This window comes from Misgurnus anguillicaudatus, unplaced genomic scaffold (genome assembly GCF_027580225.2).
Source record: "Misgurnus anguillicaudatus unplaced genomic scaffold, ASM2758022v2 HiC_scaffold_29, whole genome shotgun sequence".
NCBI classification, from domain to species: domain Eukaryota; kingdom Metazoa; phylum Chordata; class Actinopteri; order Cypriniformes; family Cobitidae; genus Misgurnus; species Misgurnus anguillicaudatus.
In genome coordinates, this window is record NW_027395279.1 from 4,853,979 (window position 1) to 4,880,571 (window position 26,593).

General features: G+C 36.2%; 1 protein-coding gene across 1 annotated transcript in view; it reads left to right on the plus strand.

Moving 5' to 3' along the window:
- Positions 1-26,593, plus strand: part of LOC129436653 (adenylate cyclase type 9-like) — an 84,401-nt gene that overhangs the window by 39,696 nt on the left and 18,112 nt on the right. Inside the window, exons 3-6 of the mRNA XM_055194897.2 lie at positions 19,973-20,142; positions 21,008-21,100; positions 24,025-24,251; positions 24,573-24,675. Of these exons, the coding sequence (XP_055050872.2) occupies positions 19,973-20,142; positions 21,008-21,100; positions 24,025-24,251; positions 24,573-24,675 (593 nt within the window). The remainder of the gene's footprint in view (positions 1-19,972; positions 20,143-21,007; positions 21,101-24,024; positions 24,252-24,572; positions 24,676-26,593) is intronic.

The window sequence follows — 26,593 nt, forward strand, 5'->3', positions numbered from 1 at the left end:
GAACCGGGTATTCCTCGCTAATCATCCACGTTAAACATGGGTTTAACGACTTTAAAAAATATTTAATACCCTTTTATACTAATGGTAATGTACTACGTTCAGAATTGATTGGCAAGCAGCTGCAGTTACTTCAGTTTAATGCGGTATTGCTGGCCATTGTTTAATGTTTTCAATAAAAAGCAATATCTACAATGAACAGAGAGAGAGAGAGAGAGAGAGAGAGAGAGAATTAGATACAGAATTATGGTCTGAGAAGATCCAGCAGCTCCATAATGGGTTGTCTTGGGAGGCAATTTGTTTTATTTAGCCACGTCAGGCAAATTGTCAAAAGGTTTTAAGTGTTGCCGAATAAAAAAAATTGGCATGGACTAAACGGTTACGGGGTTACCGGTGTTGTGTGAAAGTCTGTTCCCCCTATGTTTCCCTTTAGTTTAGTCTTTTTATCGCGTTTTTATCACATTATATGTTTATTCTTTATATACATTGAAAGTTTTAATGGCTACTGAGATGTATATGTGTGCATTTATGTAATGTATCTTGACTGTTCTTGATTGTAAGTCAATTATTTTTACAGTATGAATCATATTATATGTATAATATATATTTATTATGTTTGGAAACATAACAGTTTTAAATCAAACAGTAGAGAAAAAAGAAAAGAAAATGACAGGCTATATGTTAAAAGACATAAAACTGTCAAATATGAAATATTTAATAAATTGTGTAATAGAATACATGATATTATTGCTTTTTAGTATAACCAATTGAAATCTTTGATCTTTCTAAATAAATTATAAATATAACGTGATGAAAACGTTATAAACATAGAGGGAACAGACTTAAATGAGGAACAAACACCAGCGCCGTCTTTGATTCATTAGTTCTGATACCAAATAAAGTCAACTGCATAAATAGTCCTCTATCCATTGCAAACATATTTTATTATAAGTCTTAAAAATGTCCATAACATAAAATCATTGTCAGCATACCATAGTTTGACTTGTACTGCGCTGCACTGATTTCTAAAGACTGCGGCGATAGCGTTTTGCGCTCAAACAACGCTAAGAGAGAGCTTACGAATGGTCCAGACCAACCTTACGAAAGTGTGACTTACAGAAGATATACTTAGCGTAGGAACGTTTTGGGAACCGTGCCATAGAGTTAAGAGAGAGGTTAAGGAATAGGTTAAGAACTACTTAGCGATAAGAACGTTTTGGGGAACCGGGCCCAGGTTTTTTCAATGCACATAGTGTTAATAATGATGTTAATTTTATGCAATAAAAAATAATTTGCACCATTTTTATGAAACTTAAGACTGAATGGACCTGAAAATGTCAAATGCTGTAACTGCGCCAAAGAAATATTCAATATTTTATCCACCTTGATGGCATGTAAGCATAATCATAAAAAATATTTTAAAATATCAATTTATTGGTTATTTCTAAATGTACATTTCAATGCGTTTTTGTAATATGTGTCCCGACATATGCTGGAAACAGTTTTCTAAATAATCTTTGACAAATTATGTAAAAATGTACACTGTAAAAATACTTTGCTGCCTTAAAATGTTTTGTTAGATCAACTCAGATTTACAAGTCATGTCAACAGAGATACTGAGAAAAGTCAACTTAATTTTACATTATACTACTGTTTAATGTATCCTCATATTTTGTATTGTAATATTGTTTGGGGTGCAACATGCCAAACATATTTAAATAAGATTTTATTAATACAAAAGAAATTCCTAAGAATAATGAGTAACTCAAATAGATTGTCATCATCTGCTCCGCTTTTCATAAAATATAATATCTTGACAATATTTAATGTTAACATCTATTGCATAAACATCTTTATGTATAAGTATGTGAATATGGCAAAAATTATGCCCAGAGCTTTTAAAAACTTTTTCATGTATTCTTCGGATGTTCATGCCTACTCCACAAGGCGCTGCAAAGATTTTTATCTTCCTTTTTGTAGAACTACAGCTAATCAATCTACACTAAAATACAGAGGGCCTTACCTCTGGAATCATTTAGATTCTGCATTAAAGACTAAAATCACTTTAACCTCTTTTAAAAGAGAATTGAAAAAATGTTAATATACAAATAAGTTTATTTTGTAAATTTGTTATATTAAAATGATTTATGTATTGATTATATTGTCTTGTTTGATCATGTAATATTATGTTTCATTTAATGAGATTTCGGGGAGGTGGTTTTATAAGACCTTAGGGTCTTCTCACTCTCTCCCGCACAGTATTTTTTATTTTTTTTTGCTTTTTTCTGTTGTTTCCTTTTATGGATTTATTAAAGTTGTATTTTAAATGTGCAAATAAACAAATCAAATCAAATCTCTGGTCAAGATAAATAACAGTAAGTTGAAATGACTTGTAAATCAGAGTTGATTCAACAACAAAAAATTAAGGCAGCAAAATATTTTTTACAGTGTATGTAAAAAAATCATATTACACTAAACTAGATGATTATATTTTATTCCACATTATGAAATATATTTATATTTTCATTAAAAAAATACTAGTTACACCAATTGACACAGACCGGTTACACCACATTGACATTTTTGCAATTATCCCCCAATTATTCTGTCAAAATGAAAGATTTGGCCCTCAAAAAAGAGAATTTATGCAAGTAACCTGCAAATGTATTTTGAAATTTTAACCCTTTTACATTCAATTGAACCATACTAATGTGAATTAGCCAACTCATACAACTCATACACTGTATGAACTGAAAGCTGCTCTACTTTAAAAACTTACTTTAATTGGTAACACCTAAAAAGTTATAAACATACATTTTCTTACTTTAAGTAAATTTTTTTGTTGAAAATGTATTTCATGTTATTTTTCATTTTTCTCAAAGACAATTTAAGTTAATAGATGGTTTCATCAGACCAGAGCCGGCCCACCCACTAAACGAACCTTGCAATTGCAAAGGGCCTCGTGGCCAGCAGAGGGCCCCCTAAAGTCACTTAGCAAGTGGTTGAAAAAAAATCACTCATCAAAAGTAACATAAAATAAATATAAATATTCATTATTTATTATTATGGCAATGTTAAAAAGGCTGTTACTTGTTATTATAGTTATTATGAAAGTTCGCTAATAAGATCTCTTTCTTGCCGAGATTGATTGACACACAGCAAACAGCGCAGCAGCCAATCAGTGCCCGCGATCTATGTGCAGGCGAAAATCCCGCCCACAGAACGCACTATTGAGTTGAGCCGGATCTCTGATACAGACGCGAACTTTTGCTGTTGCTTTAAGCACAATTTCCTTAATGTTATATGTGTTTGTGCGTAAATGCGAAGTAAGTGGATCTTATTTGACTTCGGTAATGACCAAACTGTGGTCTGTTTGACTTCTCTTTCTTATATTTGCCATCATAACGTGAATTGGTTTATTAAGCTTAATAATTAATATAATTGAACGGTTTAAAGTGTTAATTACTTCTGTTACGCTTATATTTCACGTATGCCATTGTCATTTCTACATATTTATGTCATTAGTGTAATTATATTGTTGGTAAACGTCTGAATTTAAAGTGTTTTATGTGTAAGAGTAAACTAACTCATGCGTATATGCGTGGTACATGCCCAGACAGTGCACCGTTGTTAAACCACCTGCTAGCCTTTGCAAAAGTGTATAATGTCACTGTTCAGTGTTTAATATTTAAACTATAGCAATGCATATGACATACAGTAGCCAGCATTTGTTAGATTAATGTTATGAATGCAATGTTAATTGTTAATCTTCAATTATTAATATTATTTGCAAGTTAATTGTTATTATCCACAAACCTATGTTTCTGTCAGATTTAGCTCATCTCAAACAAGCCTATTAACTTTTGTTATGCTAGTTAAGTAAGGGATAATATATTGTTATAGCGAATGTTAGGTACTATTTACCTTGTTTGTGGTGTTTTAGATATTATTGTTAATTTTATTTATTTGAAAAATGTAAATTTAAGTGTTATATTCATTATTTTATATAATATTTTATTTAAATGTTATTCTATTTACTCTATTTCATTTAAATTATATATATAGGCTGTTGTTTGTGCCTCTTAAACTCTGGTGTCAATTAAAAATGTTTCTTTGATGGTCAGTGAAAGTCACTTTATCAGTCTTTTTATTCAGCAAGTTCATCAGTGTGTGTTTGTTGCGCTGTACTGCCATTCAGTTCAGTCAGTGGTATCATATTTTTCTGTTAGACATCAAACATGGAACTCAAATCAAGAACTCAAGGGGGCAGTTTCCCTGACAGGAATTAAACTAGTCCTAGACTAAAATAAAAGTAGGCTAAGAGCTGTCCAAACTGAAAAAAGCTTGCACTGACATATCTTAAAATACACCAGTGCCCTTTGTTTTGCCTCAAAATCCACACAAATAATGTTTTTAGTAAGGCATTTTTGTTAAAATTAGTTATGTTTTCTAATTAAACTAAGGCCGAGTCCTGTCTTAAGATATTCCCTGTCCGGGACCACCCCAAGGTCTTTTATTGTCATTCTGTAGGCTACATGTTGCCACATAAGAACGAAATACGTACTCAGGTCCAGCAATGTAAAAAAGAACATTAACATACAGTATACATAGAATAATTAAAACATAATTTATTAGACACATTTAAAAAAAATAACATAGTAGATATAATATGTGCAGTATAGTCATAAGGTAGTCATTGCTTTTCTTTAGGCCTTACTTAAAACGGTCAAAGGGGCCCCCGACCAAATTTTGCTTAGGGCCCCCAAAGGTCTAGGGCCGGCTCTGCATCAGACGCACGTCTGGATTCGAACTTTACTTCCGGTTTCGTTTTTTTAAGGGTCTGACTAGTTGCTAAACTGATCCCTTGAACAAATGCCTCGTCGAAAATAACAAATGTTTTGGTTTCCTATGTAATCTATGTGTATTTTTTGCTTGTTATATAAATAAACTACGTTTAAAGTACTTTGTGGTTATTTATTGTTAGTGGAGTTTACCGGTAGTTACGTGCGGACCGTGACAGCCGCTTTTTTATGTTGTTACTGCTGAAACCAAAACTTTTTTTTTTTAGGTTTTTTTAGGTGTTACCCATTGAAGTAAATTTTGAAAGTAGAGCAGCTTTTACTTCTTACAGTGTGTGAGTTGGCTAATTAGTATTAATTCATACCAAGTGAATCGTACCAAAATGTACGATTATTATTAAAAAAAATAAACAAAAGCCCAGCCCAACTTGAATTCACAATTCATTTGAACTTTCTTGGCTAATGAGGAGTTGCTATAAATTATATTAAAAAAGTTGAATTACCTATATTTCAACTTAATTTTTTTTTTTATTTATAGCACTCCTCACTAGTCAAGAAAGTTCAAATTGATTGCAATTTTAAATTGATAAAACACTGTTGCTCTTATATTTCATATTTGTTTTCATTTATTTTGGAACGTTGATTGCTGTCTTTTACCTCCCTGGATTAAACGCTACTAGTGAACAGACAAATAGTTTGTTCCTGTAAACCTTCACATTGTTCCTGGTTATAAATGGAAATTCAACAAATGGAAGCAGTAAGTGCCACCTGTGTCCCAAGTCTGTTGCTTTCGTTTGCTTCATTTATTCCTACAAACTCTGGCAAAATGTCAGTTTTATTGAAGAGATGAATCACGAAACAGTCACGTTTAATGATCAAAGATGACCGTCGACAGCAGGCATCGACAGCAGGATGTGATTCAGAAACATGCTCATTGCTTATTCATCCAGAGCTGTGTGTTTAATAAAACGATTCGTATCAAAAACAACTCTGATGGGAAATAAAAATACAGAGATATAGAGAATATTTTTATTGTAAAAGACTTTACCCAGCAATCAATTTTTTTGCATTTACAAGATGTCCAGTAGCCGTGCGAACACAGCCAAGACATCTTGGCTAAAACAAGGCAAAATATGAGCTGTCAGTGAAAATGTAATAATTGTCTAACCAGCCCCAAAATAATTAAATGTAATTAAATAAATAAATGAAAACAAACACTTTGTAATCACTGTCGACTTTATATCATACATCTTGCAAGTTTTTTTTGGCAAAAAACTAATTGAAGTTTATTTTAGCTAGAAGCAAGTTACTCATAGCCGCACTTTATGGGGTCTGTAGTTAACCTAGATGATGAAATGCACTGAAAAAAATGATTCATTGAATTTAATCAATTTTTTAAGGTAAGTGGTTGCAATCAATTTATTTAAGCTACATTTAAACAAAAAAGATTAGTAACGTAAAATAAAATATAAAACTTTTGTTTAAATGTAGCATAAATAAATTGACTGCAACCACTTACCTTAAAAAAAATTGATTAAATTCAATGAATCATTTTTTTCAGTGTGACAGCTATTGCTTTCTACGTACTAGGTAAAGAAATATATATTGTTATAATTTCCTCACCCTATTATTTCAAATCTGTAACCTTTTCTTGTGAGAAACTCAAAACGCTGATGATCTGAAATAAAATAAAATGAAATCATAGTGAGCAGGGGCTGTAATTCTCCAAACCAGCATCTTCTTAAAATAGCTCATATGACCTTTTGTGCTGTTGCCAAGTTGTATTCCAAGAGCTTGTACAATTCATTGTTCTCGGAAACTCTTGCCTTCTGGCATAGCTGTCAAATAAGATGTGTGTGCATTCAAATGTGACGCCATGAATGGTTACATGAAGAGACCGACGAAAAGTTTCATATTTTGCAGAGAGTAAAATTTCAGTCAGATAAAGTCTGTTTATGACATTTGCTTTAAAATGTCATGTTGTGTTTTTCAAAAAAAGTGAGAAGGACAGATTTATATGAAAATGTTCTTTAAATATATAAACATACAATTTATCAAATAAAAAAAAAAACATACTCTCTGCTTTCAAACAAAAAACAACAAAATTTCATCCAATCTTCATTTGTACTCCTTTGGTCACTTCTCAAATATGGGTAGGTTCCTTCAGAGCGATGATCAAAACATACAGAGTTTTTACTGTTTTTGGATTTGTGGATGCTTCAGTGTTTTATAAGTCATGTAAGAGCGCCACCTAGTGGATATTAGCAGAAATATGGATTGCCGTAAAAACATGTCGATGGCAGTGAAGCGTTTTCTCTTAATTGACGAGATAACTCGTCAATGGCGGGTAAAGAGTTAAAACATGATTGCTATTTTTTTTCAATTTAAAGGAGCAGTATGTAACATTGTCTTCTAGTGGTTGAACTTGGTATTGCAGTTTAATTTCAAAATATTGAAGATGGTCGGCCCCCCCCCCCTCGGATTGCCAGCACATACAGGAGTGCAACTGATCATGGAGTTAATCTGCTCAATTTTACACTTGCAGTATTTTTTGTTGTCTGCAAACTACAAACCTGCTTATGTGGATTTTTACAACTCAATCTGCAGCTCATTTTGAAGGTTGCGTCCACTGCATTCATGGGCCATTGAGGTCTCATTTACGCAACCATGATAACTGGCAGGCGAGGTGTCAAAACACTCTATTGGATAAATTGACATTGGCAAGATTATATTAGCTAGGTTCCCTTCACCCCCCAATTTTATGCACGTTTTGTAGTATCACATAAGAAACGAGTGATGGAAACGCCAAATTTAGGATAAAAATCCCTTAATTTGCAAAAAAGTTTTTACCTCATTTTTGTAAAGAACTTTTGTTAGAGATCAGATTTAGAATGATGATTAAAACATACAGAGTTTTTACTGTTTTTGGATTTGTGGTTGCTTCAGTGTTTCATAAGTCGTGTAAGATCGCCACCTAGTGGATAATATCAGAAATATATAACTCGTTTTTACACTTGCAGTATTTTTTGTTTTTCTGCAAATTACAAACCTGCTCGTGTGGATTTTTATAACTCTGCGGCGCATTTTGAAGGTTGTGTCCACGGCATTCATGGGCGATTGGGGTCATATTTAAGCAACCATGATAACTGGCAACCGAGGTTTCAAAACACACTATTGGATAATATTATCTTATTATATTATCTTAGTTCCCATCACCCCCCAATTTTATGGACGTGTCGCATAAGAAACGATTGATGGAAACACAAAATTTTCCATAAAAATTTATTTGCAAAAAGTTTGTACGCTCACGAAGAGTAAATGCGAATAATGGGAGATAGAAAGGCATTTGCTGAATAAATTCTCATGTAGAGCAGTGGTTTCCAAACTTTTTCAGCATTCCCCCTTGTGTACGGTGCATTCCTTCCTGGCCCCCCAAAGAAAATTTGTGACAAAAAGCTCAACATTTTAATAAAAAAAACATTAAATTATACAAAAAAGTAGAGGTTTTGGTTAGTAGCTTTATTTTTTTTAGGTTTAATTACACAGAATTCATGATAAATTAATGTATTTCACAAAATGTCATAAAACTGGGGCCTAAAAATATGTTTCCTAAAAATCTAGGAATATATTATAGTATTTTTTATTTACTACAGTACAGTCATAACAAAAGCACTTCTTTAAGTATAAATAGATGACAATGCAACTTTTAATATGGCCACTCTGATGACGGAAAATACTAAAAAATAACAGTCATAATAAATTACAGAACTTTTTCGTTATACAGAAAAAAAAATGTCTGTAATTTTACATAAGTGCACCCCATGTGTATGTGCCATTGCTGAATTGATAAAGGTGTTTGTAGCACAGTTTGAGCTTAAGAAAGAAAAGTTATGATACAGTTGATGTCAGGTTTATTTGTTGGTCAGAAATATGTTGCTTAATTGTGATTTTCCCCCATTCAAGTAGATAGGACATTAGTCTTGCATGACTAAACTAAATGGGGTTGTTGCAAACATGACCGCCCACTGGCATGACTTTCCCAAAGGGAACTTTGCTCAAACTTTAACAGCAGAACTTGTACACACTCAATGTTACAGATTTTAATGGCACAGACGCATTGCAGAATCTTAAAAGGACAATTGCAAGGCCTTTCCAAAGTCACACTGTAGTGTAATGCAGTTGAGTTTTTACATTTGTTGTTCTGCTGGATTAAAAAGCAGGAACACTGCAAATTGGATGTCTTTAGGATGTAGGATGTCTTATGGATTCTCGTTCATCAGATATACATCTATAGATCAGAGCTTCCTATCGTGTGAGCTGCAGCTTTTAAGGCTTTGTGGGCACGGCAGGAAATGTCCTTAACAGTCATGATGGGACTCTTTGATAAAGAAGCAGTCTGAGCCACATGGCCTGGCATGAGTCTGATATCAGCTGAATCTTATGAATCATAATCACGTTTCGTTCCTATTTGCAATGAGAATCCGGTACAAACAGAAAACCCCAGAGAACAGGATTTCTACAGTACTACATGAAAATGAAAACTTAAGGGTTTACATATTTAATATTGTTAAGCAAATGAGAGAGTGTTATACATTTTGGTTAAGGTGAAGGGTGTAATGTTTGTCTCACATGCAATTGTCCAAGGACTTTTCTGGTTTCTAAATATTTATGGGATATTTAAGCCCAAAAATAAATGCCTTTGTATTGCAGTTTTTAAAGGTCACCTATTATGCAAAATTCAAATTTACAAGGTGTTTGGACATAATGGAAGTGTGTGAACAATAGGGCTGTGATGGTGGCAGTATTTTACCACCGCGGAGTTAATACACCAATTCACAGCAGTGGTTATAGTGTGTTTGTGTGTGGGCGTGCACACGTGCATTGATGCATATAGGCTTATATATATTGCATGTATGTATTTTAAAATAGAAAAATGTAAACAAGGATCAGATATACGTTTCTTAACAAACGTGCGTGTTCACAGGCGATGTTCTTTTTTTCGCCGGTGGGTGCTCGTCACAACCTCAAGCAATGCTTCGGTTACTTAGCACCAACAGATTCTCTGGAGCGTACATGCTCTTTCAAAAAGAGGAAAGCGACGCGGCCATGTTTTCCATGTGTTTATTTGCACGTGAAGCAAATGAGCATGTGCTTGGCCATTTCGGTGGGTGCTCGAGCCCAGCCCTGGAGCACCCACGGGATTGCCGCCCTTGTGCGTGTTGTAGCATTTTTATCCTCAAAACACCTCAAAAGTACCAATCCTTTTGGGGTTTTTAATCCTTTTAGCTGCGCTGAAAACACGTTCTGATGGTCCACTGGTAGGGCAGATTGATACTTTTTCGCAAGCTTCAGTGACAAAGAGAGAATATCTTACCTTATTGTTCTGCCCCCAAGCAGCAGGTCTCCCCTTGCAAATAGCACATTAACTCTGAGTCTGCTGGCCATTTGCGTTCACACGAACTTGAAGACATCTTGCTGTGCGAGATTGTGGTTTATATTTTTCATTTTTTGTGATGTGCACAGAAACGCAGGTTCCACTTCACAACTGCGGGTCGCACTTCACCACCGCTGTTGTGCAGTAATTATCACAACCGTCACAGCCCTAGTGAACACAACCACCTAATGATGAAAAAATCGACACGCTCCTTGTTTTTTAATCCCCATTAAACCAAAGCAGTCTCATTAGACATGCTGTTTTAATTCTCCTATCAATGTGAGGTCACATTGATAAAGCTCTGCCCAGTTGCAGTGCAATATTAAGGGGTGTCGCAATCGAAGGGGCGGGCGTACACGTCATGATGAAAATTAAAATATTTTTATTTAAAACACTCAAATAAAAGATGCCCCTGATGGCCTTTTGTGCAGCCACATTTTTTTGTGGACGACCTAGTTAAGGCGGTAGGGTTTCCCAGCTTAGGCGGGCCGCCCGAACTGCAAAGTGGTGCAGGAAACCCTGGTGGGGTATTTTGAACTGAAACTTCACAGACACATTCTTGGCACACCTGAGACTTTTATTACATCTTGTTAAAAGGCCATAATAGGTGCCCTTTAATATCTGATCTGTAGCAAGATGTTGATGTTTATCATATTGTTGTTCAAGTTGTATTTGCAATATTTGTCAAAATAAGGTCTGCTTATAGACTCAATTCATTTGCTAGTTTCTTGAATTGAGTCTGCTGTTGGCTCTGGGTTCGGGATGCGCGTGATGATGTCTATAGAGACGACTCATTTGTCATCTCAGCACTGACGTTTTTAATCATAGGAGGTGAGACTTCATTGTGTGTTCATTAGGTGAATCAGATTATTCTGCATATTTACTCTTATTGAGTCTTTCTTCTTTTGTACTGATGTTGTGAATCTGGGGAAAACATATTTGTGTCATACACTTCATAAAATGCTGGGTAATTTTAAACCAATAGTTGGGTCAAATATAGACTTTTGTTAGGTTAATATAGTTGATTTTGTCCCTTTTTGATCCAACTATGGTTTAAAAATAACTTCAAATCAAAAGACTATACAAAATAAGAGGTTGGGAAGCTAAAAATGGTTTTTCTATGAACCTTTATAGCACATTTTTTAAGAGCGTAAGGTCATAGCTGATTCGGCACCAAATGTTTTATTACGTTTTTTGTAACCGAGCCAATTATCTGCAGAGGAAGAGATAAGAGATAAAAATCCCCATTGAAGATCGATGGCAGCAGTGAAAACTGGATAAATGGACTGTGAGAGGCTAAGAGTGTTTTATAGCCACAATAAGACAACTGAAAGTCTTCACTAAAATACTGACAGGTCTTCATAGATAGCGCCGGCTGACAGCAGAGGAACTAAAAATGTCTGGGCCAATGTCACCGTTCGGAGCAAGCGACTGTGTTTCTGTCTTCACGAACATAACTCACCTGTCAGTGAAAAGCGACCCGGTCAAAAGAGATACGCTCGCTGCTGTGAAAAACTCACTGTAGATGTCCATATGGAGCCCTGTTTAAAACTTCATGCATGTTTAATGAGGCTCAAAAAAACACTTGATTTCATTTTGGCCACTTTGCCTGAGCAATGACCTTGAGACAGTGTGATGACATTCATTAGATTAATAAAAACAAAGCAGGATGGTTTTCCTGTGCACACATTAACCCTGAAGCAATAAATGTAGTTCATAACAAGACTGGTACAAAAAAATGGTAGCAAGGGTCCAAAATAGGCTACTTTGAAATTACCCAATAAATTAAAGAATATTGTTCTTTAGAAAGTTAATTTTTCAATTTATCATTATCATCAATGTTCACTTTAGGTAATTAGACATGCATGCACATTTTTTTATTCCTGTACTAAAGATTAAAATCTTGGCTTCTATAAATGTCTCACTGTTTAGACAGAGGTTCAACTTCATCCAGGTATCTGCCCCGAAGGTAAACAAACACCAGTGAGGATCAACTTTGTTTTCTTTGGTAAAATCCTCATTTCTGTTATGAGTTCAGACATCAATAATCCACCGACTATATGTTTACCTTTTCTTCCTGTTGAGTGCACACAGGTGGACTGTTCGACCGATTGACATTCATTTTGTCCCTCTGTGCTCATTGATGGCTCAATATTGGCTTAAATATCATCACAGATTGTTTTCGATGACTTGACTTGCATACAATGATCCTGCTTAAAATACTAATAGCCATGGACAGCAGTTGACATTTAACACCTAACCAGTGTTAATGGCAGTACACTTTCAGAAAAGGTGGTACCTTGCTGTCACTGGGGGAGTATGCTTTAAAGTCTCTCTGTAGTCAAGAAGTTTATCATTTAAAACTTATCTTCGAGCACCATAATATCATATACATAGAATGTAAAATATATAGACGTAGTGTCCGTGATGTCACCCATAGGTTTGTGAAGAGCTTTTTTGAAGCCAGTAGTTGGCCTGCAGTCGCCATCTTGGCATCGCGTCACCACGCATTACTCGCGGATAACCAAAAATGGGTAAAAAAACGGGATGTGGGTGAAGCTAAAGTGGGTGGTTGTTGAAACCACGCCCACCTAGCTTGGCTCTAGCATAGAGACAGAGCGCAGTTATGCAAATTTGAAAACCACGCCCACCGGGGGGGGGAAGCGATCCAACCGTCTCCATTGACTTTGTATTGCGAGAAGCCGCCTCCTTGTCATTTCTGGGTTATAACAAAAAACTAAATAATGCCTAAAAGCTGCTGTGTGACAATATGTACAGTGCCTTGCGAAAGTATTTGGCCCCCTTGAACTTTTTGACCTTTTGCCACATTTCAGGCTTCAAACATAAAGATATAAAACTGTAATTTTTTGTGAAGAATCAACAACAAGTGGGACACAATCATGAAGTGGAACGAAGTTTATTGGATATTTCAAACTTTTTTAACAAATAAAAAACTGAAAAATTGGGCGTGCAAAATTATTCAGCCCCTTTACTTTCAGTGCAGCAAACTCTCTCCAGATGTTCTGTGAGGATCTCTGAATGATCCAATGTTGACCTAAATGACTAATGATGACAAATAAAATTCACTTGTGTGTAATCAAGTCTCGATATAAATGCATCTGCTCTGTGATAGTCTCAGAGGTCAGTTTAAAGCGCAGTGAGCATCATGAAGAACAAGGAACACACCAGGCAGGTCCGAGATACTGTTGTGGAGAAGTTTAAAGCCGGATTTGGATACAAAAAAGATTTCCGAAGCTTTAAACATCCCAAGGAGCACTGTGCAAGCGATAATATTGAAATGGAAGGAGTATCAGATCACTGCAAATCTACAAAGACCCGGCGGTCTGTCTAAACTTTCAGCTCAAACAAGGAGAAGACTGATCAGAGATGCAGCCAAGAGGCCCATGATCACTCTGGATGAACTGCAGAGATCTACAGCTGAGGTGGGAGAGTCTGTCCATAGAACAACAATCAGTCGTATACTGCACAAATCTGGCCTTTATGGAAGAGTGGCAAGAAGAAAGCCATTTCTTAAAGATATCCATAAAAGTGTCACCTGGGAGACACACCAAACATGTGAAAGAAGGTGCTCTGGTCAGATGAAACCAAAATCGAACTTTTTGGCAACAATGCAAAATGTTATGTTTGGGGTAAAAGCAACACAGCTCATCGCCCTGAACACACCATACTCACTGTCAAAAATGGTGGTGGCAGCATCATGGTTTGGGCCTGCTTTTCATCAGCAGGTATAGGGGAGATGGTTCAAATTGATGAGAAAATGGATGGAGACAAATACAGGACCATTCTGGAAGAAAACCTGATGGAGTCTGCAAAAGACCTGAGACTGGGATGGAGATTTGTCTTCCAACAAGACAATGATCCAAAACATAAAGCAAAATCTACAATGGAATGGTTCACAAATAAACATATCCAGGTGTTAGAATGACCAAGTCAAAGTCCAGACCTGAATCCAATCGAGAATCTGTGGAAAGAACGGAAAACTGCTGATCACAAACGCTCTCCATCCAAACTCGCTGAGCTCGAGCTGTTTTGCAAGGAGGAATGGGTCTCTCGATGTGCCAAAGTGATATAGACATACCCCAAGAGATTTACAGCCGTAATTGCAGCAAAAGATGGCGCTACAAAGTATTAACTTAAGGGGGCTGAATAATTTTGCACGCCCAATTTTTCAGTTTTTTATTTGTTAAAAAAGTTTGAAATATCCAATACATTTCGTTCAACTTTATGATTGTGTCCCACTTGTTGTTGATTCTTCACAAAAAATTACAGTTTATATCTTTATGTTTGAAGTTTGAAATGTGGCAAAAGGTTGAAAAGTTCAAGGGGGCCGAATACTTTCGCAAGGCACTGTACAGCTAACAAGCCAAAGAACCCAGAAATACGCTTTTATAAGCTGTCGAGCCGTAAAACCCAGTCTTTAAGGAGAATAAAGTGCATCGCCGACTACGTTTCCCCCTAGTGGACGCAGTTTTACTAATAGAAGTACTATGAAAAGGGGTCTACAGCTTATAAAAACTTATTTACAGATTAAACTTAAAAACAGAATAATACCTAAAAGCTGCTGTATGACAAAGTGTACATCTAACAATCCAAAAAAAAACAAATACGTTTTTATAAGCTTTCGACTTCAAAAAACGAGTGTTTAAAGACACAGAAATGGAAACAGGCAACTTTTCATAGTACTCCTATTAGTAAAACTGCGTCCAATAGGGGGAAACGTAGTCGGCGATCCACTTTATTCTCCTTAAAGGCTGGGATTTACGGCTCGACAGCTTATAAAAACTTATTTCTGGGTTCTTTGGCTTGTTAGCTGTACATATTGTCACACAGCAGCTTTTAGGCATTATTCAGTTTTTTGTTATAAGCCAGAAATGACAAGGAGGCGTCCTCTCGCAATACAAAGTCAATGGAGACGGTTGGATTGCTTTTTGGTGGGCGTGGTTTTCAGGTTATGATGCGCTGCGCACTGTCTCTATAGACTGTAAAAAAATATGGACGTAGTGTCCGTGACGTCACCCATTGGTTTCTGAAGATTGTTTTTGAAGCTTAAAGTAGGCATTGCCTGCCGTCGCCATCTTGCCGCGCGTCACCGCGAATCACTCGCGGAAAACCGAAAATGGGTAAAGAGGCGGGACATGGGTGAAGCTGAGGTGGCTGGATGCTGAAACCACGCCCGCCTAGCGCGAGTCTAGTGACAGCAGTGGCTGTTCAAGCGTCACTCAAGTGGCCACGCCCTTAATTATGCAGAACTTTAAGGCTTAATATAATTTAAACAACTGAGTTACAACAAAATTCACCCCCTCACAGTTGTCATGAAGAGCAAAATTAGCTATATAGACCAAAAACTCTTTTTGTACCAGGCTGTAAACATATTATTTAAAAAAAAAAGTTAGTCATTTTTAACATGGGAGTCTATGGGAATTGACTCCCTTTTGGAGCCAGCCTCAAGCGGCCAGTCGATGAATTGCAGTTTAAGTCACTTCCATATTGGCTTCATTAGAGAGATCGGAAGGTTGCCCCTCGGGCTCTAGTGACAGTGGTAGTTCCAGGAGGTGCAATGATATTTTAAGCAGAGCCTGAAAATAGTCCCTTTAGTAACTTTAAATAGCAGGGGACTATTTTCGGGCACTGCGTAATGTCATTGCACCTCCTTTAGCTATATGTTACAGCAGCAAAGTCCTTGATTATTATGCCGCAAGGAGAGTATAGTTCCTAACCATATCTGCCTAGAAAATCTTTTAATTTTCCGTCGGCCTTAGTACACGATGTAACTACAGAAGGGTCAAGTTGTAAATAGTAAAAATATCCAAACTCTTTGGTTATTTTTTTTGTGCGATGCTAATGGTCTAATCAGATTCAATAGATTATGCTAAGCTATGCTAAAAGTGGTACCACCAGACCCGGAGATCAGCTGAATGGATTCCAAAACAGTAAAAATCAAAAAATCATTTTTTGTTTACTGAAAAATTAGCATATTTTCAAAAAAGTGGAATGTCCCTTTAAGAGCATACAGTAAGATGTACTAGTTCTTACCAAAATGTTTTTGACTATTTGCTGACAATCTCCTTTTTTTCATTTAGAGGTTAGCGAAACAGTAAGGTTTGCTAATGTGTTCATGTGTCACTTAAGTGCTCAAGATGACCTCAGTGTGTCTTCCTGTAATCTCTCACAGTGACATAATGTTGAAGACACTGTCAGGTATATGAATGAATGAATGACAAGGTCAGGGCTGTCGTCATGGCGACTGCAGCACACACACACACACACACACACACACACACAAACGCACACACACACACACACACACACACACACACACACACACACACACACACACACACACACACACACACACACACACACACACACTCTTATAGACACACGCACACACACACACACACAAATCTTAAATGAGAAACTGAAATATCAAGAAAGATTTCAGTTCCTCTCGCATTTGTGCATTTGACAGATGCTTACATTGCATTTATGGTACACATTTATGTTAGTCTACTGTATGCACATTTTATGAAGTAAAGAATAGATGGCATTATTGCATTTTTTTCTATTTCACTATTTTCTGTTTATTCTTAGGTCTATACTGTCTGAACTAGCATGTATTTACTGTAAAGATGTTTTGCAGCAGTGCAGAATTGAAAAAAGCGCTATAGAAATAAACTGGATTTAAATGTAATGGGTGTCCTCTGGAATGACCAAGATATTGTTGCTCTACTTTCTTGAAGCAAAGTATAATTTCTTGAATTTTTTATGAGGACTTGGCATTGTATGTAGAATTTAAAAGAAACCTTTTTTCTTACCTTTTACAGCCTAAATAACTTCTTTAAAACTTTAAAAAGTTCTTTATGGAACCATGCGGCCAAAAATGGTTCTTCTACGGGATGCATCATGAAGCACCTTTAATTTTTTAAAGGTTCATGTGTACATTTTATATCTTGACAGAAATGCAATACAATATACAGAACTATATTATCAGTAGTGTATAAAGACCTTATATGATCAACTGTAGTGTTTTTATTACCTTAAAATGAGCCGTTTTTATCACCTTACATGGAAGTCACCTTTTTGCGTTGCCATGTTTGTAAAGTAGCTCTTAAAAAAACAAATGTTTCTACAGAACGCGGTTCATCACTATGTTGCTTCAAATGATGACATGTTTGTCCTGTGGCGGCTACCGTAGATTCTCTATGCGTTTCGAAAGGGAGGGGTGAGCGGTGGACTGAGCTGCTTGTTGCGGTTCACAACCTTGCCGCTAGATGTCGCTAAAAATCTACACGGTGGACCTTTAAGGGCTCATTATACTTCTACGTAGGGCCTAAGCCATAGCCTTGACCCCATAGGCTACGCATCAGTTTTTATTCATACTTCTGGTATGTCAACATGCAGTATCCACATATGTAACAGCTGAAGAAGAAGAAACTGGTCCAATAAACCCACAAATGTAGATGAAGCTTGTGCATGTTATTTGAGAAGACTAGCAGTGATGGAGGTAAATATTTAAGGACAAAATCTCAACTTGGGCCATCTTTGTTTTTCCTATTGTAAGCAGAAATCCGTATGAGGAAATGTGACACAGATATTTTTAACCTGACGGGAGGCGTTCTAGCAGACCAATCACAGCGCTTGCGGTCTGCGTAGCATTGACGCACTGTTACATTTTAGAAGAGGTGCACGTCAGGCTACGTCGTAGAGTTTGGGTCTCTGCGTAGGCTATGACGTGATTACAGGTCAATCGATGCGGAAAGCCTGCTTTAATGCTGCGTTCAGACCAGTGAATGGCGCGAATTGAGCGTTGCTGCGGGAAACGCGCAAGGTGAAAAATTTGGAGCTTGCTCCAGTAGTGACGTGATTGCAGTAAGCGAGCGGAGTTGCAGAAGCCCCTCCCATGACACGAATTTTCACGCGCGAATGAAGCAAGTAAACTCAAAATGTTCGGCAAACTATACGCGGTAGACGGGAATTTGACACCTGTGAACCCACAGTAAAGGCAAAACATGCAACTGTTACTTTTAATCTGTTGCATTTTGATTTGTTTGTTTTATTATTATTTTTATGGCTGTCAAAAGATTATTCGTGATAAATCGCATACATAATAAAAGTTTGGTTTTGCATAATATATGTCTGTGCACTGTATAATTATTTTGTATATATAAACACACACACACACATGCATGTATGTAGGCTATTTAAGAATGATTTACATGTATATTTATATATATATTTACATTTTGATATATTTATATGTAAATTAAAATATATAATTTTTTATTATATTTGTGTGTTTATATTAGGTCTGTGCATAGATTAATCTAGATTCATCTCATACAAAATAAAAGTAATTTTTTGCATAATATATGAGTTTGTGCTGTGTGTAAATATTATGTATTTTTCAACACAAACACACATACATACATATTCATTTAAGAAATGTTTTATTATTATATCTTTTTTTATTTATATAGAATATATGAAAAAAAAAATATATATATATATATATATATATATATATATATATATATATATATATATATATATATATATATATATATATATATATATATATATATATATATATATATATATATATATAGACGGTTTCAGCAGTAACAACATAAACACGCAGCTTTCGTGGTCATCATATTTATTTATTTATATAACAAGCAAAATAAACAACACATAGATTACATAGGAACCCAAAAACATTTTTTATTTTCGACGAGGTATTTGTGAGTTCCGTTTCAGCAACTAGTCAGACCATTAAACAAACATAAACCGGAAGTAATCTTCGGACCAGACGCTTATTGCGTCACCGCACGTGCGCCCAATGAAACGGTCTATATATACACATGTACATTTTTCTTAAAAACATACATGAATGTGTGTGTATTTATATATACATAATAATTACACACAGCACAAACTCATATGTTCTGCAAAAAAAATACTTTTATTTTGTATGAGATGAATCTTCATTAATCTATGCCCAGCACTAATTTATATATAATAATAACATACAATACACACACAAATATATAATGCAAACACCAACTTTTATTATGTTTGCAAATAATTGTGATGAATTATTTTACATATTTGTTATGACTTTCATTTAATATTGACTCTTATTAAAATCGTTTTCTTTTAGGGCCCTGTTTGTGAAATCAAGGCTACAGTCTCACAATTTAATGATAACATCGGGAGCATTAAAGTTTGATTTCAATAATTTATCTTACTCAGTCAATATTAAAGATATCAAGGTTATATTTGCACAGAATGTTTTTTATATTATTTTGGATGTTTTTAGTAAATCACAAAAAATTACATTTTGCAAAAATGACCACTCTGATATAATATTAATCTACTAATGTAATATTCAGTTTAACCTCCTGAGGTTGACAAGTGAAGGTTTTGCACGTCTTTCATCTGTCATTTGTTGAATATGAAATCTGAATCTGCAGATTTTGTCTCAAACAAAATACATCATGCACCTGGCTTCGAACACAAACACATTACCTAACTGTGACTTCCTGTCTTGTCACACACCATGTCTTAGCTCGGAGTTGATTGATGAATCCATTTGAAGGTTGTCAGCACGGGTCAATGCACAATCAACCAAACTAATATGGACAAACAGTGCTGGGACTTGATGTTATGTGTGTGTGTGTGTGTGTGTGTGTGTGTGTGTGTGTGTGTGTACTCTCTGCAGGTCTTAAGACGTATCTGATCTCAGGTAGGAAAGTAAAACACATCCAGTGGAGCTGCTCTCAGTCCGGCTTAGCGGGAACAGAGCTTACAAAATCTATAAGCATCGCATCCTGCGCTCACACCCCGGACCTCACGGCATCGGCGTGTCCTCTGACACCGGACAGAGTTAAGGTCAGTCCTTAACAAGTGCCTAAAATGTTTGTCGTTATCAAATCAATATATCATATGTGATGCTTTGTATGTCAATGCATTATCTGTTTTCTTATGTATTCCAAACGGCATTAGCACATTTACTGATAAAGAGAGCGAGATGATGCATTAGGTGAAATATTGCCATGTTTGGTGAGAGGCTGTGAGTGACCATAATGAACACATCAATAAAAGAGCGCCAGCCAGGGGAGCATCGCTGGTAGATCTGTCAGATTATAATGCGCCCGTGTGACGCATCCGACTGTCCTTTATACGTTTGATCGATCGATCAGATGCACCGTGCATTCAGCGCAGCAACCTTTTCAAAGGATGCCACATTACCCAGAAGTCCTTGCTCATCATTGCACTTAATGCTGATGGGACCTTGGGCTGCAAACAATGGGAGAAAATGCGAAAAGGGAGGGCGGGTGAAGCGCGAGGCTTTTTCCTGTGCTGACAGTAGAGAGAAACGCATGCAGCCTGACATAAATATTCATCTCTGAGGCTGCCGTTTAATCTGCTGAATATTCAAATGTCATCCTTACGCCCCAGTTATGGGTGCTAATGACAATTTTATTGGTGTTTGTACAGCAAGAAACATTTATTGTGTGTTACATACAAAAGTTTGACACATAACTCGAGCCGAAACATTTGTGCTACTGACATAAACAGATTTACAATGAATGAGTGATCTGTTTTGTGATATTGGGTTATTGATGACCATCAAAACACCCATAGCAACCCCCTATAAGTGATAAGTCTCTGATGTGTCCATGAAATCTTGAAATTTGTGTGTTTCTTCATTTTCAGTAATTCATTTCATGTCTTTCCTGTTTGCGTCCATCAGTCCGTCTGTCCCTCCTGTAGCGGGTTGGCTTCAGAAGATGGACTGCTTCTTAACAGCTGCACAGATCCGGATCACAAGTCCATCAACAGCAAGGTGCATTTCTTAGATGAATGAATGAAAATGATATACAAAAGGATTTCTATGCAAATAAATTTGCACAAATTTGTGAAGTAGAAAAGCCAAAGGTAGAAAATGCCAGTTTAGTGCAATTGAATGTGTTTGTTGGGGGGCGATGGCCATGACAAAAACGGAATGTGTGACCAGGTTTTGATCTACTGATGGATCTACGCAGCCTTGCATGAAGTCGAACACATCTTAACACATCTCACAAAGAACCACGACAAGGCGCGGGGTCATTAGACAGCCCAAAGATGAGAGATAGAGAGAACGGGAGAACCTAATTAATACCAAAAACAATCCAATAAAAGTCAATGTCATTAAAAGCAAGTATTTGCGCGAGTGCCCTGCACGTGAGCGAATTAGCATAAAGTTATCGTTATAATGTGAACGTGAATATAGTTATGATTGTAATGTGAACGACCCTTTACTGTGCATTCACACCAGACGCAGAAGAGGCGGCAAAAACGCGTTATTTGCGCATAGTTGGACGCTTGAACATTTTGAGTGTACTTGCTTCATTCGCCCGTGAAATTATAGTCATGATGATTGTCCTCCATTGTTGTTTTGTTTTTCTGCCTCCGCTCGCTTCCTGTAATCACGTCACTGTCAGAGCAAGCTCCTGATTGGTTAACCTTCCGTGCATTCCGCGCTATTTGTGTTTACCGCGCCGCAGATTGCCTATTTGCGTCTTTGCATTGACTTTACATGTCAATTCTTGCTTGCCGCCTTTTTCGCGTCTGGTGTGAATGCACCATTAGACATTAGATGCCCTGGCCAGTGAAACTGGATAGAAGACGGGAAACAAGGATACAAGTATGTATGAGACACTCATCTCATTACAATATGCTAACTGGATAACACTGGATATAACTTTCTGTATATATAGTTTAATAAAATAATGCATGTTACCTACAACAAATCAATAACAACCTAACTATAGTGATTCTATATCTAGGATCCGCAGGGAGTCTGTATGGCTGTTTTAACAGACATGTATATTTCGCTTATATGTTGTAAATTGAACCTTTTGGTTTATCTTATGGCTCACATTAGTCATTCTTTGGTTCACAACTTCCTATTCTGAAAGTTTCATCAGTTGTGCATAATGATATGTGCAATAAATGCATAGGAAGTTAAGTTTTTTTATAATCAAAGTATTTGTCAGTAATACATATGTTTTAATTTGGTTGATTTAGGGTGTGCCCCTAAATGTTCTGCTTGCGCTCCTAAAATTTTCAGCAAACGCCGCATTCAGACAGCCAGCGATGTAATCACTGTGTGTCGCCCGTCTCTTTCAGTGAGGCATTTCTAAATCTGCTTGTCATAAACAAATGAGTACCATCCACGCCAGTAACTGACGAGAGAAGGATGACGTGAACTCCACTGCTTCGTTATCATTGGTAGTCGCTCCCGAAATTCGCTCGACATTTGCATAAAGTTAAACTTTTCTTAACTTTCTCGCGTCGCTGGTCACGCCCATACGGTCGCCAACGGTCACTTTCGCTAGTGCCGCCGGAAGTCGCCTGGTTTCCATTGAAATGAATGATATCGCGTCGCTCTGCTACTGTATTGCTGGTCGCTGGCTGTCTGAATGGGGCGTAAGGGGCTACAGTGCTCCTAGTAAAAAAGTTAGATTGGAGCCCTGCAATGACTACACATTTAAAATATGGAGAGGCACTTCAAAGGCACGACATAGTGTTAAACTGGGCCTGCACCATTGTGCAAAAATGAGTATGGTTGGTTTGCTTGTTCCCATCATTTAATTGTCATGAAAAAATATTACAGTGGAAGCGAAAGTAATGGTCCTAAAAATCGACAAAGCATGAATATAAATTAATACATTTAATACAAGATTTAAGTTGATACATTATACATTATTTTGAGATTCAAAACATTTACATGTGCATTTACGTTCATGCATCTGGCTGATAACCTGTTGAGTTGTAATTTTAACCTATGCTGGGTTGTTTTAACCCCTTGTTGGTTCAAATACAAAAAAATTCTGGGTTAAATCCAACCAACGGACAGATTTGTACAGTTTTGATCCAACGTCAGGTTGAAATTAACCCAGCATTTTTTCGAGTGTACATTTTATCAAAACACCATCTGTATGCCATACTATTGAGTACACAAAATTACAATATAATGACTTTGGGACGGTTTCCCGGACAGGGCTTATCCTAGTCCCACAATAAAATGCGTGTTTGAGGTAATTTAAAAACATCTTGTACTGACATATCTTAACATATATCTGTGGCATTGTTTTTTCTCAAGATGCACACTTAAATGTCCTAATATAACCAAGGCCTAGTCCTGGATCTAAACCCTGTCCTGAAAACCACTATATTTTTATAGCGATTTTTACAATACAGATTGTTTCAACTTAAAGGTGCAGTGTGTAAATTTTAGCGGCATCTAGTGATGTTGCGAATTGCAACCAACGGCTTAGTCCACTGCCCAACCCTCGCTTTTGAAATGCATAAAGAAGCTACGATAGCCACCACCGGACAAACATTTCATCGTCGGAGACAACTTAGTAAAAAGGTTTGTCCATTAAGGGCTTCTGTAGAAACATGGCGGCACAAAATGGCGACTTCCATGTAAGGGGACCCTCGGTGTATGTAGATAAAAATGTCTCATTCTAAGGTAATAAACACATAACGGTTCATTTTAAAAGGTCTTTATACACCCCTGATAATATAGTTTTGTATATTATTTTGCATTTCTTTCAAGAGATCCTTCTAAAAATTACACACTGTACCTTTAAATAAAAATAACAATAAACTTCATCAAATATAAGACAATGTGAACAAATATATACTGTATTTAAATGCCCCCATATTAACAACACGTGCTGCAGTTCTTTCCTGCTTTAAATCTTCCATCTGAATCTATAGGGACCGTCAGGCAAAAACCCGAAAACCCTAAATGGGCTGTTGAGTCCGCAGCCCCTGGCCCACAGTCAGACGTCCCTGTGCGAGATGCTACAGGAAAAGGAAAAGAAATGGGGAGCCGGCATCGGCAGCATGGGAACGATGGATCATTCCGCCCTCATCCCGCTGCGCTCCAAAAACTTCCGTGAGAGGAGCGACGCTCACTTTGTGGATGTGATAAAGGAGGACAGGTTAGAAATATCAGCAGTGTATAGGTTGTATAAGGACGAGGCCCGCTGGGACAGAAATGTCAGATAAGATGGAATGTTATTGTTTAAAGTCAGCGCGAGGAGGCGGATCTGTTCCCAGCGGGGCGTTTGATGTACTGTACTGTACCTTTCTATGATGCACACAGGGCAATCCATTTTCGTCCTCTTACTCTTTAAAGGGTCAGGGGTGAATTTACTAAATAGACAATGTGTGTTTGTTATTGAACCTGTGTGTTGTTCACTAACCACCCGCCCTGGTATATCACTGCCATTCACTCGTCTCCTTGTTTTTTGACTTTGCAGTCTGATGAAAGATTACTTTTTTAAACCACCCATCAACAAGTTAAGCCACACTTTCATCGATAAGACCCTGGAGTCAGCTTATAGGACCAGTTACCAGGAGGAGGTGAGTTAACTTTGTTTCATTACTCGTCTGGTCAGCACTTATAATGCTAATAAGTGATTTTTACAGGTTATGTGATTGTACATAAACACTGCTGATGTAGAGGACTTACATTGACAGGGCCAGATGAGGACAGATGTGTTGTGTTGTCTGGTTGCCCTCTAGTGGTTTTATTTTGAGGTGCATACATGCATAAGTCCAAAATTAATTGTACAAAGGGCAGGTGAATTCAGAAAATTAATTGTACTGACAATAAAAAAATATTTTTATTAAAATTATATTTTTGACCCTGTGACATTTTTGAATTATTTCGTTGTATTTTTCACCCGTTACAAAAAACACACTTCATCATTGTGTGGTTCTTATTTTCTTTAACGCAAGACAAATCTAGCACTTATCAATAAATATGTCATTTTCAGCATTTAATAATACTTTTAAAGAAATTTACATTTTCAAACGTTGTAACTGTTTACATTACACACAGTAAAAACTAAAAGTTGGATTAAAAAAACATTACTTCAATTAGTTACCCCTAAAAAATGTAAGCATTATTGACTTACATGTTTTACCTAAAATTGAAAAAAATAATACACTATAAAAATGCTTAGTTGACTTTTAATTTTGAGGAAACCGGTTACGTTAAAAAATTAAGCAATTTCCATACTTTTACGTATCCTCTGTTACACATATTCCTTCATACAACATACGTCAAAACAACTTTACGTACCAGAGGAAACATAGCAGTATGGAAATTGCTAACATAATTTTTTTTACACGACAGGTTTCCTCAAATTTATAAGAAAAGTAATGTAGTTACAGTAAAAAGTGAAAATTGTATTAACTACATTTTTTTTTTATTTGTAAAAGTTTAAGTTTTTTCATTTTAAAGAGATAATTTACCTGAAAAATAATTGTGTCATCATTTACTTACCCTCATGTTTTTCTGAACCTGTATGGGTTTCTTTATTTTGTTGAACATAAAAGAAGATATTGTGATTAATGATGTTAACAGCACAATTGACTGTAGGCCTACCTATTGAATTCCATAGTAGGAAAAAAATAGGGTAGTCAATGGGTAGGAGAGAACCGGGGCAAAAGTAACGCGGGACGAAAGTAATAAAGCGATTTTCTCCGAGCCCTGATAACATTTGCATCCCACATTTTAGCAACAAGCATTTTACGCACACACTCAAAAAAAATTGTTTGTTCATTCAACATAATTGAATTAAGGAAAACTTTTTCACGAAATTAGTTTAGGCTTGTACAACAAGAATACAATAAGTTAATTTAAACAAATATTCTTTTGTTGCACCAACTTAATAAATATATTTTCATTGGTCATAAAAATATCTTGTTCAATAAACTTAATTCAGTTAAGGAAAACTTTTCCACGCAATTAATTCTGGTCTGTTCAACAAAGACAAAACAAGTTCATTCAAACAATAAAGTCTAGTTAAATTGTCAGTTTCTATATAATACTAATTAGCATAAGCACACGTAAGCATGCTAATGATACATTGGATGAACACGTGAGAAGAGATTGATCTTCAAACAGGCATTAACACAGTTAAAGAAGTACGTACGTCACATCCACAACTTAACCACAAGCGCCAGTCTTCTGCACGATGGTAACCAAACAATTCGTAAAAATATAACACAAACTCTTCTAAATCAATAAGATAAACCAACATTAAACACTATAAAGTCTTTCTCTTTACCTAAAAATGCATAAAATAACACTTAATTTAAAAAATTACTCTCCAAAGGCAGTTGCATGCAAAGCATGCTGGGAAATACAGATTCACGGCCCAGTAAGTAATAGCAACAAAAATCATTAATGTGGTCCCAATATAAAATGATTAAGTTCATGTAATTTTTTTAAAATTTAAGCAGATTGAACATTTTAAAAATAGGTTGAGAC